Source organism: Aythya ferina (genome assembly GCF_964211825.1).
Source record: "Aythya ferina genome assembly, chromosome: 1".
Classification (NCBI taxonomy): Eukaryota; Metazoa; Chordata; class Aves; order Anseriformes; family Anatidae; genus Aythya; species Aythya ferina.
Window position 1 is genome coordinate 181,202,797 of NC_140296.1, and position 15,371 is coordinate 181,218,167.

The 15,371-nt window shown below is 43.8% G+C and overlaps 1 protein-coding gene across 3 annotated transcripts in view; it reads right to left on the reverse strand.

Moving 5' to 3' along the window:
• The window catches only part of CTTNBP2 (cortactin binding protein 2), a 92,266-nt gene extending 82,994 nt beyond the window's left edge, over positions 1-9,272 (reverse strand). For 2 of the 3 annotated variants that reach the window (XM_084506380.1, XM_084506383.1), the window contains exon 1: positions 9,166-9,272. In XM_084506380.1, coding sequence (XP_084362506.1) covers positions 9,166-9,258 — 93 coding nt within the window. In that variant the 5' untranslated portion in view covers positions 9,259-9,272. Of the gene's footprint in view, positions 1-8,646; positions 9,001-9,165 lie in introns of those variants that run through there. The other variant, XM_084506381.1, reaches the window with a different exon arrangement.
• Positions 9,273-15,371: the final 6,099 nt, after the last annotated feature.

The window sequence follows — 15,371 nt, forward strand, 5'->3', positions numbered from 1 at the left end:
GGACCACCCAAAAATGAGACGCTATGTCTACGAGCACTGTACAAACACTTCTTCAACTCCAGCAGCTCGGTGCTGTGCCCACTGCACTGGGCAGCCTGTCCCAGTGCCCAACCACCCTCTGGGTGCAGAACCTTTCCCTAACCCCCAGCCTGACCCTCCCCTGTCCCAGCTCCATGCTGTTCCCTCGGGTCCTGTCGCTGTCCCCAGAGAGCAGAGCTCAGCGCCTGCCCCTCCGCTCCCCTCGTGAGGGAGCTGCAGGCCGCCATGAGGCCTCCCCTCAGCCTGCTCTGCTCGGGGCTGAGCAAACCCAGGGACCTCAGCTGCTCCTCATATGTCTTCCCCTCTAGGCCCTTCACCATCTTTGTAGCCCTCCTTTGGACAATCTCTACTGGTTTTATGTCCTTCTTATATTGAGGTGCCCAGAACTGCACACAGTGCTGGAGGTGAGGCCGCCCAGCGCAGAGCAGAGCAGGACAATCCCTTCCCTCGCCCAGCTGGCAGTGCTGGGCCTGATGCACCCCAGGGTACGTTTGGCTCTCCTGGCTGCGGGGGCACACTGCTGGCTCACGCTCAGCCTGCTGGCAGCCAGAACCTCCAGATCCCTTTCCATGGGGGTGCTCTCCAGCCTCTCGTCCCTCAATCTATCCAGGGCTGCCCCAATCAAACGTGCTCTCCAGTAATTTAAAGTTAGATGGAAATAGACACAAGGAATTTTAAAAGAAAAACATATATATATGTATATATATAAATTGAGCTGTGTATGTAGTTGGTATATTTGTTTTGAAAACTTGACTTGAAAAACATGAACTAGCAAAGCTACTTCATACATGAACAGTTCTAGCACACCAGACTAAAAGCCCACGTAGCCTGGTGCCCTGTCTCCAGAAGCAGCCAATAGTGGATGACTTGAAATCAGCACCAGAGCAGGACAAGCACATAATGATACTTCCCAGAAATACTCTTCCAGCCTCCAGCAGTTTTCACCTTCTGAGCCATAAATTATTTTGCACATAGCAGTCCCTTGAAGGACATAGACTTTATGAATCTGCCCCTCTGCTTTCTGAATCTCTATGTAATTTAAGAACCCACAGCCTTCCTGCAGCTCATTGCATACCTTGCGGGAAGAACTGCCACCTTTGCTGTGAGTCTGCCATCAGCTACTTCTCTTTGATGCTTTCTGATTTATTAAACGTAGTTTTGGCATATGATGAAATAAAACTAATCTTCCTCTTAAACACTTTCCTGCCATCTTCTGGGGACCAAGATGTCAGTCATGGCAGGTTTGCGTGAAGTTCTCATCCAGATGGAGCATTTTTGGCTTGTATTACAGAGAAAACTGTTGTTTAGGCCTAGGAAAGTAATCTTCCTAACATCTTCCAGCGGAGCAGTAACACTTACATCTCCAGAAAAGAAAGACTCCATTAGTAGCTCATGGCTTATGTGTCATCTGGGGTTTAGCTACAATACCTCTGGTAGAGTGCCAAGCTGTAACAATTTAACCAACAATTTAACAACTATATAACCAAGCCATCCACTATATTTGTTTTACAACAGAGATACATGAATATGGTGCCCCAGGGTGAAATTTGGCATACACAACCAGAACATAGCCTTTTTTTTTTTTTCTTTCCTTCTTCCAGATTTTAAAATGTCTGGTTTATTTGATTTATAAGGTTAAAATATCTGAAAAACACTGTGTCCTTTTCAGTTCTCTATGTCTCTAAAGCTTGGTGTTATTTTTTCAGACCAACTTTGTAAGGGGTTTGTGTTGCCTGGCAGCAAGCACACTGACAACAGAGAAAACTGCTAATTAGCTAAAACTCAAATACCCGTGTCCTCATCACAAAAGAGTATAGGCAAAACCCTAACCTGCACCATCTAAAGATAAACGAAGCTCTACCATGAGCCAAGATGACAAAAGCACAACTTCCAAACAAGAGAAGGCTGAGTTAGGACACAGGGATTGAACCAGAGAGGAAAACTCAGGAAGGGATGGAATGGGAAGAGCACCAAGAGACATGGGAACAGAAGGGACTCCTTCCCACATACAGAGCTATTTAAACCAGAGATTAAAAAAAGTCTTTAGCGTCAGATTTATCCCCACCGTGCCCCAGAAACAACAACATGTCTTGTGAGGGATGGGCAGTACCAATAGCTTGGTTTTACTGACCTAGCCCTGCTGATGCTGCTGGCAATTTCAGGAGCTAAAGGCATCGTTCCTTGTGCCTTCAGCACAAGTGTGAATAGGGGCAGCAGGAAAGCCACAGCTTTGTACTGTCCCTAAGCAGAACCAGGGTAAAAAGCACAGTAGCTGTGGATTAATCACGGATGACCAGAGAAAACAATCTCCTTCCTGCTCAGAAAGCAGCTGGGTGGCCTTTTTAGAGATGGAGCTGGGTAACAGCCCAGGACTTGGGAAAGAAAACTGTGAAGCATGATTACGGGCTGAGGTGGAAAGACAGGAGGAGAAGAGAAGTTAAAAAGACAAAAAGAAAAAATGGCGTATAGGAAAACACATCGGGAGTCCTTTCAGAAGGGAGGGAAAAGGTACATATCCACATTTGTTACATATTTTATGTGGTGTTCTATTAAATACACACAAGAATCCTCCTGAGGATTCACAAAGCAGACTTCCAAGATGAGCTTCTAAAAATAAAAAGGATTTGCTATTACTTATTAGGTCGTACAAAGCAAACTTTTAATATCATGATGGCCTCAAAGCTGTCAGACCCAGGAAATACACGTACCAGGGAAACACAACCCTGATTCACACATTTGACGACAAATTTGCCACCAACCCTAATGTCCACCAGGTAGAACTCACCTGACCAAGTATAAGCACGTTTCAACTGATTCTACTTTGTTGCTTACATGCAAGTGTCTGGTGCAATTTTAGGTATCTTGGGGATTAAAGAGATTTTCTGGAGGGGGGCAGGTAGATATGATACAGAACTTAGGAGAATCACCCACACTGTTTGGGCTGCTAGAAGGTCAGCTGGGATACCCAGAGCATGCATGTGGATCACTAAAGGGAGCCCTCAAGACAGGATTGAGACACCAAAAGGCAGGTGTCAGTATGTGAGTGAGGTGATGAATTTCCCGTTATTGCCAAGAGAAAACTGATCAGCCCAGTCAAAACAGCCAAGAAAGCTGTTCAGCTTACCAGCCACCAGAACTATTTGTTCAAGGCTCCACTGGCAGTATCGGTCGGATTTCCACTCGCTGTAATAGGATAATTAACACTGTGCATACATGTAAACATTTAAATTTAAGTGCCTTGAATCCCACCAATACCTCCAAGAGTCCTCTGTCAAGCCACTTCACTTAAAGCCAGAGAAATTTCACAAATATGTTTTCAAAACAGATCATTCCTTGTAACCACTTAAGTCTTTCCACCAACTATAAACGGAAGTTTCAAGACCTAGCTCAATGCAAACACGGGGATGTGCTCAAATGAATCCTAACCTTCTTGTAGCAAAGAAAACTCTGCAAACAGAAAATGCGAAAGAAGTAGTTACAAAATCCATATAACATTCACAGATACTTAAGAGAAAGCACGGTTTATTGATTTGGCTGTGGAAGGCCTGTTCTTCAGGCTGAAACCAGAAGAAGAGTGACGCCGTGCTTCTCCAGAAATTATCTGATGCAAGAATACACGTCCGCTTCCCACCCCATCCAAAATGAACTTAAGAAGATGAGACCTAGAGGAATGATCTTGGCAACAACAACAACAAAAATAATAATATGAAGGCAGAGAAATATCTTTCAAGGAAAAGCAATAATCCTAAACTCAGACCAAGTTTCTTCCTGAAAAGAATATCGCCCAACTTTAACATCACCTCAGGGACCTTGAGGGTACTTTAAATGCAGTTAATTATGCCCATCCATTAGTTCATTGACTTATTGGACTGTTCAGCACACAACGTTACCAGCTTACACTGCTCCTCTCTTCTCCAAGCACAGCTCCCTTGCTTTCTGTTTTTTTTCAAAGGCTTTCTCTAAAAGGCATGGGGGAGGTTTTGTTTAGCTGCTGTGGATTTTTTTTGGCTTGGGCTAACTGCAAAACTTTTAACAGCTCCAGCATTAACCATAAATATACCTCAGAACTGAGAACTGTATTTTAGAAACAAACAAAACAAACAACAGAAAAAAAACACACAGCCCACAGCCCCTCCAAAATGAGTAATACACTGACCTTTACACATACCCAGATATTCTCATAGCTGTTAAAACATGTTTGCAATCTACAAACAGCCACAAAGGTACTTAGATACCTAACTTGCACTGAAATCAGAGATGCCAAAGTATTTTTTGTTGAATCTAGGCTTATACCTGTCCTTCGATGACCATGCTTAAACTGCTACTAAATTTAACAGGAAATTCCTGTTCAGAAAGTCACTTACTTGAAGGCCATTTCTAAGGCAAATAGTATGATTTGAAGAATGTGAACCCGTACCTGGATCAAGTTATCTTTAGAGCTATTTTTAAATCTTTCAGAATTTCACACCTTTCCTTGTGCTACGTTGGAACCAAATCCCAATGCCCAGGAAACCTTGAATTCCCACACCCCACAGGCAGCGCCTCTTCCCTAAGCCTACTTGACTCCTTCCTGTTTACATATTCAAGGATGACACCGGTCTTGCAAATCTACTGCTCCCTTTCTGGGGACGAGTGGGTGCAGGGGCAGACCTCCAGCTGTTGTCTTCCGAAACTGAGCTCTTTCTTTACTTTCTCTGCTTCTTCATTTCCATCTCATCCTGTCTTGCTATACCACCTCTGAGACCAAAGCAACGCCTCTCTTCCCTACACTTGCACAAACATCCAAGCAGCTGGGAAAAGAGCAGGATGTATTGAATCCCACAGATCTGCCCCTCCACACCACTACCCGGCTCACAGCACTGTCCCTCTGCACTTCTCCTTTAGCACGGGACAGAGTGACAGGACCATGGTTGGAAAAGAAAGGAGCATTTACAAAGTGGACAACATTCACTGGCTTTCTTTTTCCATTCCCCCAGACCCTTGGCAGCAAGGGAAGAGAGGCCGTGCTGCCAGCCGTGGAGCTGAGCAGCACAGAAAAGGCAGGATGTAGGCTGGGCTAGCGGGAGGCAGGGCAGAAGAGAGGTTGTGGAGCAAGGCTTGAACTTTACCACTGCACGATGGGTGGATCGTTACCAGCCACTCGTTACAGGGGAGAAGCAGAGCAGTAGCAGAACTGAAACAGATTGTGCAGTGTCTGCATCTCACCTACCTGTTGGAACACCCCAACAGCACTGTGCATCTGACCAGAGGAAAATAACTTCTCTGAACATTGCCACTGCACTGTATTCTGATGAGGATCATGGTAGTCAATCAAAAATCCTTTTGGAAGCAATAATTTTCCAGGGTGCAGTCCCTACTAAGAGACCCAGTCTTTGCTTTTCAAGGGTTATGGTCTCATTTTCTGCTACACGCAGTATTTTTCAACCAAGATTCTTTCCAACTTATCTACATCAGCCAGTAGAGCCGACCTGATCAAACCATCGTTTAGCATGTCACTACACTGCCCACAATGGCAATTCTACTACAAACATTCCTGCAGATCGATAGATATTGAATACGCCAAGCTAAGTATAAAATCCTCCCAACATGTCACCATAAAGCATCATGGAACTTCTCTCCATTTATTTCGTTTAGTCATCAATTTTTAATCCACTTAATATTGACAATTTTTTTTCTGTAGTGTAACTTCTTATGCTGTTACTTGATCCACAGCAACCCAGACTGACCCCGAGTGATCTTTTCAAGTATGTAAACATCATTCCCAATGAACTTTTGACTGATGAAGGCAGCAGAAAGGTCCCTACTCATTTTAGAGAAGTCAAGGCATCGTTCCACCAATATGCTCCATACGTACAGCCTTGCAGCCAGCAGACACTACTGCCTTCTAGAGAAAAATACCATTTGTGCTTTTGATCACTAGTCAAGTAAAATCAACACCAGAGATTTTACTGAATAACTTTAACAAAATCTCTGATTTATAAGAGGATTTTCATGCTGTTTGTTAAACCTACACTGAAACAATGTGTGACAAGACAGCCCTCCACACACAGCAGGCTGGTGTTCAATGTTTCAAAAACAGACGGTCAAATTGAATTGTTTCTTGCTATTATAAAATTATTAGTGGTAGATATTATGCAGATGGAAGTTATTCAAAGATGTTTTAAAACACATGCATATTTTCTCCTGAATTTTATCCCTAATTGCACCACCACAATTTCACTGGCTCAGACAATCAAGCTGTACAGGTATGAAAAAGGACCAAACCACTTCCATTCCATTTTTGTCATCCTTACCGCAATAAAAATACCAATATTTTGCGAGAGGGAAAGCCCACTTGGTGGGCTTACCAAGAGCTGTACTCCATCCAAGGGAACTTGGAAGGACAAGATTCTCAGCTTTGCTTTTAAATGTAACACTATAGAACAGCCTAGGCTTTTCTATCACTTTCTCTTGGGTGGGTTGGGGAAAAAAAAAAAAAAAAAAAGAAGAAACCTGGGTGCCACATTCTGTCCTTTTCTACGGTGCTTCTAAAAACAGTAAAAACTAAGTCTTTCTTTCCCCCCCAATGATGTTACTGATGATGTACTGATGTACCTGATATTGTACCAAGATACAAGAGTTACAGCATGAAGATACCCTACTGTATTGTCCTGTGGTGTCCATTTCCTGATTATACCATAAAAATTGCACATTAGTGCATTACCATTACAATGCTGTTCCTACAGTTTTCCATTGCACCATTTGTGCAATCAGGATTCTGAGAATTAAATCTAAAACTGTACAGAAAACAGTATTTCACTATAACTTGAGTTTAGCATGACTTACAAGACAGCCACCTAGATGTTTATTGCCATCCTAAATGTAAGCAAGATGATTCAATTCATAATTTTATATCTTGAATTCGAAGACATAAAATAAGCTACTCACAGTAACCCTTCAAAAGGAACATTGGAGTACCATATAAATATTTTTTAGAAATCTTTTCATTGCCCATAAGTGTTCTTTTTACTTTCCAATACCAACAATAAAATGAAATCGACAATTTAACATTTATAATAGTGAGGGGAAAAAGCGCGCAGTGTAGAGCTGTCACTCCTTCATGACAATGAGAACATCAAATTGCATGAGCAGCTTGTACTCCATTGCCTAACAGGACAATATTAAAGCAGCACTTGATTAAGGTACTTTTTTGAATTCTTTAAGCCGAAACTGAAGGTAGTAAGAACATGAAACACTAAACAATTTAGTATAATTTTTACTCAGAACTAGGACTTGAAAGTATTTAATATTTTGCTTTTATGAATCATCACCTCAGTATTCTTTTATATCACAGCCATGTCACTGCTTTAAAAGACAGTGGTGTGATTCACTTCATAAGGTTTACCTTTTTATTATTATTTTTTTTTTTTTAAGTAAAACTCAATGTCTGTGACAGCGCAGGAGTTAAAACGTGCAAGGAAAATTAACTGGAGAGCCGGAACATGGCTTCAGATAGGGATTTGCGCCTACTTGGAAGAAAAGAATATGTATCTATATAGAGGTATATAGAGGTATATAGAGGTATATAGAGGTATATAGAGGTATATAGAGGTATATAGAGGTATATAGAGGTATATAGAGGTATATAGAGGTATATAGAGGTATATAGAGGTATATAGAGGTATATAGAGGTATATAGAGGTATATAGAGGTATATAGAGGTATATAGAGGTATATAGAGGTATATAGAGGTATATAGAGGTTTGCACGCACACACACAGTAGTAGCACCCCCAATTCCCCCAAAACTAGCGCCATCCTCCCTTCTGGGGCCGTTGCTTTCAGCACAGACCCAGCCGAAACCTCGCAGCTCCTCGGTTGCGTTGCCCCCGACCCGGCGCTTGGTTGCAGGGCTGGGAGCTGCCGGGGGCTCTCCTCGGGCTCTGCAGGAGCTGAGCCCCCCGGCAGCCCCCCCACCAACCAAGGGGGGTCCCGCAGGGGGGCGAGGAGCCCCAGGGAGCCGGAGGCACCGCGCGGGGCTCAGCCCTGCGATGAAAGGAGCGGAGGGGGCGGCCCCCAAGCCCCGCCAGCGGCTGGCCCCGGGGCGCCCCGCACCCCCGGGGGGCTCTGCCCGGCTGCCTTGGGGGGCTGTGGGGGTGCGGGGGGGGTGGCTAGAAGGGAAGGGAAGGACAAAAAAAGGCTCCTGCGGGCTCGGCAGCCCGGGGAGGGCTGTAGGATCGATGTTTCTCCCGGCCCCGGGCGCTGTCACCGCCTGAGCCCGCCCGGGGAGCTGCGGGAAGGCAGCGGGGGGACCCCGGGGGCACCCCCCCAGCCCTGCCCTGCCCAGCCCCGCTCTCAGGCAGCGGGGAAGGAACAATGCGGGCAGCCCCCCGGGTGCGGAAAGGAGGACGGGGGGACCCCCAGCGCCTCTCCCTCCTTCTCCCCCCCGGGGCGGGACGGGGCTCGGGGAGCCGCAGCCGAGCCCCGTCCCGCCCCGGGGGGGAGAAGGAGGGCGGAGGGACGGCGCGGGGGAGGCAGGTCTCGGAGCTCCGCTTCGTCCCATCCCCGCAGCACCCCCGCGGCCGGCCGAGCCGGCTCCGACCCCCCGCGGCCCAGCCGAGCCCGTTACCGCCGCCGCAGCCGCCGAGTCGTCCCGGGCGCCGGAGCCCGGCTCGCCGCCCGCTCCCTCCGTCGCCATCTTCCCGCTGGAACGGCTCCGGCGCGGAGCGCGGCGCGGAGCCTTGTGGCAGCCGCCGCCGCCGCCGCCAAGGCGCTTTAACCCCCTCCCCGCCGGCACCGAGCCCACCGGCAGCGGGGAGCTTAACCCCTCCGCCGCCGCTCCGAGCCGCCCCGGGCGAGCGAATCCCGGAGCCGGGCCCGCGGCAGCTCCGCTTTCCCCTCCTCCCCTCCGCCCCCCGCCATCGGGCGGAGGAGGGGGGAGCGGGACCCCGCGGCGGGCTGCCCGCCCGCGATGGTGGCTGAGGGGAGTGCCCCTGGCGCGGCGCGGCGCCGGGCCCCGCGCAGGCACCGCTCGCCTCCTTCCTTCCCTTCCGTTCCCTTCCCTTCCCTGCCTTGGGAGGAGGAGAGAGGAGAGAGATGGTGGAGGGGGGAAAGAAAGAGAGGAGCCGGTGTGGTGGGCTTGGCTCACCTGGCCGGTTGGATCCAGCTGAAGTCTTTCAGGGGGGGCTGACAGGAACGAGCACCTCTCCCGCCGCCTCCCCGGTGGAGGGGGGACACGCATGGCTGTCACCAGCCCTTGTTTACAGACATGTTTTCGAGCCTGAGTGGCTTCAGAGCCTGTGTGAGGTGGACCTTCGTGCAGGCCTAGTGCTTTGAGGCCAGGTTAAAGAAAGCATCTCTGCGCCAGCCCTGGAGCTCATCCTGGTTTGGGGCTGCCTTTTGCCTTTCCAGACCAGTACCTAAGTCAAAGCCTGCTTTAACCCCTTCAGAGGAAGGTTCAGGCCGTCATGTTAAGCCCACTACCCTATAGGCTATCTGCATGTCTGTGCCCCCCAAGAGCATACACCTTCCTCCATGAGATGTTCCTCAAAGCCCTGCCTCAACTCTTTTCCCCCTCAGCGAGAACCCACCTGCCTAGCTACAGACCAAATCTAAATGAACCCTTCTCTAGAAGAAACAAATCCATGACAAGCCAAACCTGGGACCTGTTTATTCTACAGCCTCATGTAACTACCACATATAACACAAGTAACCCCAAGGAGCCTTGCTGGTCTCCTTGTCTAATAGGGACACCTCACTTTCAGGTTTGTTTCCAATTCCTTTGGCACCATGACCAGGAGAAAGAGACTGATGACTTCCCTTGATCAAAATCAGCAAATGTTCTTCTAAGAGTGCTGCACTTGAGGATATATGTAAAAACATACATGAACTTTCCCCTATACATAGCTGGGAGGGGAACCAATGAGCAACAAGAGGCATAAACAACTGTGATACAAATGTAGGCTGAACAGTGCAGAATTCATTGTACAGGATCCATTACAGTGCACAGAAACCCTCCAGTCAAATAGATGCACCCCGGGTTTAGGAGTGTTTTTTTTTTTGTTGTTTTGTTTTGTTTTGTTTTGTTTTGTTTTGTTTGTTTGTTTGTTTTTTCCCCTCAAAAGTCATACGGCTTTCCTCCTACTCAAGTTTTTCACTTTCTATAGCTGTGGTGAGTACTCACATCCCTTTCACTGCTGAAGCAGAGAAACTCCATTGATGACAGAGCCTAAACCTATTTATTTTATTCAGTTCCCAGAACTCTAATACCATTTAATTGGTTTCATAATATATTGCCACTGCTTACTTTATTGAGAGCAAAGTACCATATATTACTAATTAATTATTTAAAGTTCTAAGAGTATCTGGTGCTTTGCCATTGAGAATCTCATTGAAAAGTCACTTGTTTCATATGGATATCATCATATTTACTCTTCTTCAAAATTGTTTTAAACACCAAAGCTTTTTAACTGGTTTGAGAGTATTTTTTATTGAATTCTGTCCACCATTATCATGACCAATATTTCCCTGTTGTTTAACTTATGTTGTAATCATCTGCTCGCCATCACAGTTACCTAAGTGTTTTTCTGTCTTAGCTGGTACAAAGCACTCACACGACATACCATGTAAGTTTTATATTCTTTAACTCCATCTGCATCACAGCAGTAATGTAGCAAAGGCTGCACCGTTTATCTCTTGCTCTGCCGAGATCATAAACTCGGGTTTAACTGATATTTTATCAATTACTGAGTGTACGTTTATCAAAATAACAATGCATATTAGATTAGTCACAGCTTACCATCTCAGACTTGAAAACTGATCTCTCTTTCCTCATCTGAAGACAAATTTAGAAATGATTTCTGAGAGAGAAGGGGGTGGAAGACTCAGATCTCATCCAACAAAAGTTAATAGGATAGATGGACCAGCAACACTTCAACTAAAAGTCCGCCCCCAGACAACTAATATCCAGCACATCATCGAAGCGTTGGAAGTAGTTTGACCTACTGTTGTGGTCAGAAAGATGACAGGCATGCTTCTGAAGGAGGGATGATCTAGATTTCTTCTTTATGCCACTAAATTAATCATCACAACATTTTGAAAATATTATTGATTTTTGCAGTTGTATGAGCCTCTACTGAATGTTTGTATTTCTTAACCCTCTCTCCTAATGACAGCAACAAGACTTACTGGTGGCATGAGAGTGCTAAAATCCATGTTGAATATTACTAGTCGCTACTGAGAGTAGATTCTCATGCAGTGTATCAATCATTCATGCATCAGTGATGGCACTGGGGCCCAAAAGTCTTTGAGATTTTGCTGCATGAAGAATGGCTTTGGACTTGGGACCAACTGTCTATTAGGAAGTGTTTTTTTTTTCTTTATTGTTAGTGCTGCATCACTGGACAAGGTGTCACTTATTCACTGGTTTCTGTTTGTGCTACTGACATCTTTTCTCTCAGAACTGGCTTTACACCTTCAGTAATACAGCATCTGCACACATAACACGCGAATTCAGAGAGGGACAGCATGACTTCGTGACTGTTCCCACAGTGCACCGTCATTGCTATGCCTGTACTATGTGGAATAGAACATCTTAATGCATGGCCAAGTCAGAGCCTTGCTAGCAGGAGAAATTGCCAATGGTTTTTACAGATAATTTTATCACTACAGTAGGGCAAAGGCATTGCTTTTCTCTGGCAAACTAGAGGTAATTTACTCTTTTTCTGCTGCTCCAGTTTTCTTGTCTCGAGTGGCAGAAAGAAAGGCCAAGCCTAGGAGCAGGCCTTACAGCTGAGCTTTACATGTGTTCCTCTCCTATGATTAGAGACCTGGCACACAAAGGTGGGATGTCCACAACTCACAGGATGCAGCTGCTATGCTGAACACTGCTCATTCCCTCCATTAGCACGCAACTGCTGTGATAGAAAATGTATGCCTTGGCTGTGTGTTGGCAGGGAAGCAAACTGCTATGTACCTAAATCATACAGTGTATTGAGGCATTACTTACTTGCTACTAACCATTTTTGTGCAACAACAACAATAAACATGCAAAATGATATTTTTGTTCATTCTTCTCAAAAAGAAAAAATATACCTGTGTCTCAATTTAAAGCAAGAAGGAAGCATTGAACCCCCAGATACCTCAGAAATTATTGTCTCCTCACAATCTTTTAAAATGTCACCCCAGTGCTAACTTAAGGCATTTCTGCCATCACCTTCATTTAGGACTCATCAAGCCATAATTCACACGAATTCAACATAATTCAAATGTTGCACTGATTACCACTTCAGGGACCTTTGGTCTTGAAGACCTGCAAGCAACACAGAACACCCTGACTGTTGAACCTTAACTAGGATTTTGTGAAGAAAGGGTTATTTTCTCTAGAAGATGGCACTCCACTGTCCAAGCGAAATTCAATAGAAAGAGAATTGGTATTCTAGAAGCCATGTTGGCTGTTTCTGAGGATGTTAAACTGACATCCAAATGGAAGGTGAAAAGGAGATAAAAATCAAACTGTTGAGAACAAAATGGAATCTCTAGTGAACAACAGAAGAGAAGCTCTAATTGGCTATGCACAAGGAGCATATCTAATAAATAAAAAAGTACTGGAATTGTTGATTTGTGAGCATAAATTCAACAGTGATGCATATTACTATAAGCTAGTGATGTGATTCACATGACTGGAATGTTGAAAACTGGCTGTAATCTGCTTAGAAAGACACAAGTGGACAAAAAGGGAAAAACTACCAAAATATCAAAATGGTGTTGTATGTGTTAACATTACTGACATCTCAGAAAATGTTATTTGAATGTTTATGAGTAACATTTTAATATTTGATACATAAACTGAAATATGAGTGTCTACTGCAAACCCCACATCATACTAAAGGACAAAATGACAAGATTTCAATGTATCTTTTACATATAAAGAGAAAACTGCTAATGTTGAGGTTCTACCTTGAGTGACATCATTCTGGCAGTAGCATAACATTTTGGGAATGTCTAAAACTTACAGGTGACAATTCAAGAAATTTACCTTGAGCAGGGGAATTCTGAATGAGACTTCATTTTAACATAGGTGGAAAGAAAGCTAGATCCAGCTGGAACCTAAAATTTTAAGAGTTTGGTATGCCTAGCTTTTAGAAATCTGAGCCCAGAATGGAATTTGAAACTAAAAATGGGTACAGTCTATGAATTTGAAACAACATTTATTTTAGAGTAAGTTTTTCAGTCTGTGTTATAATATATATATATATATATATATATATATACATATACATATATATATAAATCACATGCTGATCTCCCTGGAGCTGAAATCTATACATTTCTATCAGGCTATCAATATATGTTTCAAATCTATGCTGCAATGTCTGAAATAGTTGGGTATTTTTTAGCTTTACATCTGTTTCTCTGTGGAAAATGATTTATTCATATTTGCTATTAAGACTAAAAAGAGGGTGCAGCATTTTAAGTATTGGAAAGGTATGGGAGAGTTAAAATTATCAGATGGAAAGTGCATAAAAATGTTCAGAAAAACTAAAACCCCTGCAGTATTTCTCATTTTCACTCATCTTTTCATGAAGACTGTGTACCAGTAAAGAACACAAAGCAGATCTGCAAGAGATCACTAACTGAAGAAATAAAGGTGCAGGAATAAAGACTTCTCAGAACCAGTTTTCCTGTGCAGACCTGATGACTAATGCACTTTTACAGGCATCAGCACTTCCAGGCAAAAAAAAAACACATTTTTTTTTCTGGACATAGGAAAAATGCATGCTGCTGTGATCACGTTGGCTGTAGTGGCAACAGGCAGGGGAATTCATGCTGCAACTGCCAGACTTGGAAGAGTTTGTTCCTTCACTGGCAGGAGTTATGTAGTGATCTGCAGTGCTGGGAAGTACACTACCTCATTTTGGAATTTAACTCTTAGCCCACAAATCCCTGTACTGTGAAATTATTTTTTTTTTTCAGTGATTGTTAAATCACTTTTTTTTTTCAGAATCTCTTTTTTCAGCAAGAACCCATTGATGTCTTTCCCTACTGTTTTGGCATTTCTCCCTTTTCATTATGCAAAAGGTTAATTTTGAAATTTTCTAATGCTGCTGACATCCTAGGAACAAAATTGAATGACTAAATGCTCCCCTGTAGGGATGAAGCTGTACCACTGCCAAGATGGACCACTGTATCTAAGAAGAAACTCGGCTGGAATTGAAATGATATTGCACACAGTGGAGGCTGCCCTTTCTGCCAGAGCTCAGCTAGAGCTCTGAGATCTCACTGTGCAAGTGCAGTATTGTATGTGGGCACTCAGTGCATGAAACAGCTTCAAGAGGAGCTTTACTCTGTAATTGTGGAAATCAAATCTCGAGGGAGGTTAATCAATTGCCAAGAAGGATCAGTTCCAGTGAGGTGGTAGCTACCTTAGCACTTGAATTAAACTTCTATATGGGGACTTGGTAATGAAATGTTGTTTGTATTGAAATGCTCCACTAGGGAGAAATTCCCTTGCTAATGAAACAAAACTGCTTCAATAGGTTGTTAGCTCCACCACATACATTGTAGAACTACAACCCAGGAGAATTAGTTCCTGTGCTGCTGACACAGAACAGAAATCATTGTGCTGAGGAGTTAACACTCTCCTGGAAAACAAGCATTTGCTAGAATAAAGGAACAAAATTTCTTGCCTGTAGGAAAGTAATGCACTTACTTATGGATGAAATTCAACTTTGCAATGTAACTCCTTATTTATACTCTCAAAGATGAAAAATAATTCTGTCAAAAGACAGAGATCTGAGAGTGTGAGAGTGCCATAAACTGAACTAACATCATCTTTTTGCCAAGATGCACAATGACCTGAAATAAAGATAGGCAGCTCATATGTAAGTCCGTGGTTCAAATTTATGGCTAGCACAAGAGCTGATGAATGTTTTAATCAGGGGAAAAAAAAAAAAAAAGGAATAAAGAAAAAAAAAAAAAGAAAAAAGTTTAATCATGAAATCACAAGTAAAAAAGGTGAAATTAAAATTCATGTTGCTTTTAGTATGTGTGTAAAATTCACTTCTTTACATATAAGTGAGGCAAAAAGAGGACAAGCAACAAGCAGAAGAGAGAGAATCCTTTCTAGTCTTTCCTGGTAAACCCAAGTATTTTTCAACGTACAACTTCACCAAACTCTTTAAGTAAGATGGATCATGGATTCTGCCCCAGCTGTACTGTTTAAATTCTGGATTAAGGTTATCTCTTATGAGGATTTTGCCCATCATTCAAGACCGAGATATTTTACGTCACTTAGGTTGTACAGAACTTTGGTCCTCTAAGTGTCAGTTGGCTACTTTATAGGGAATTAGGCAG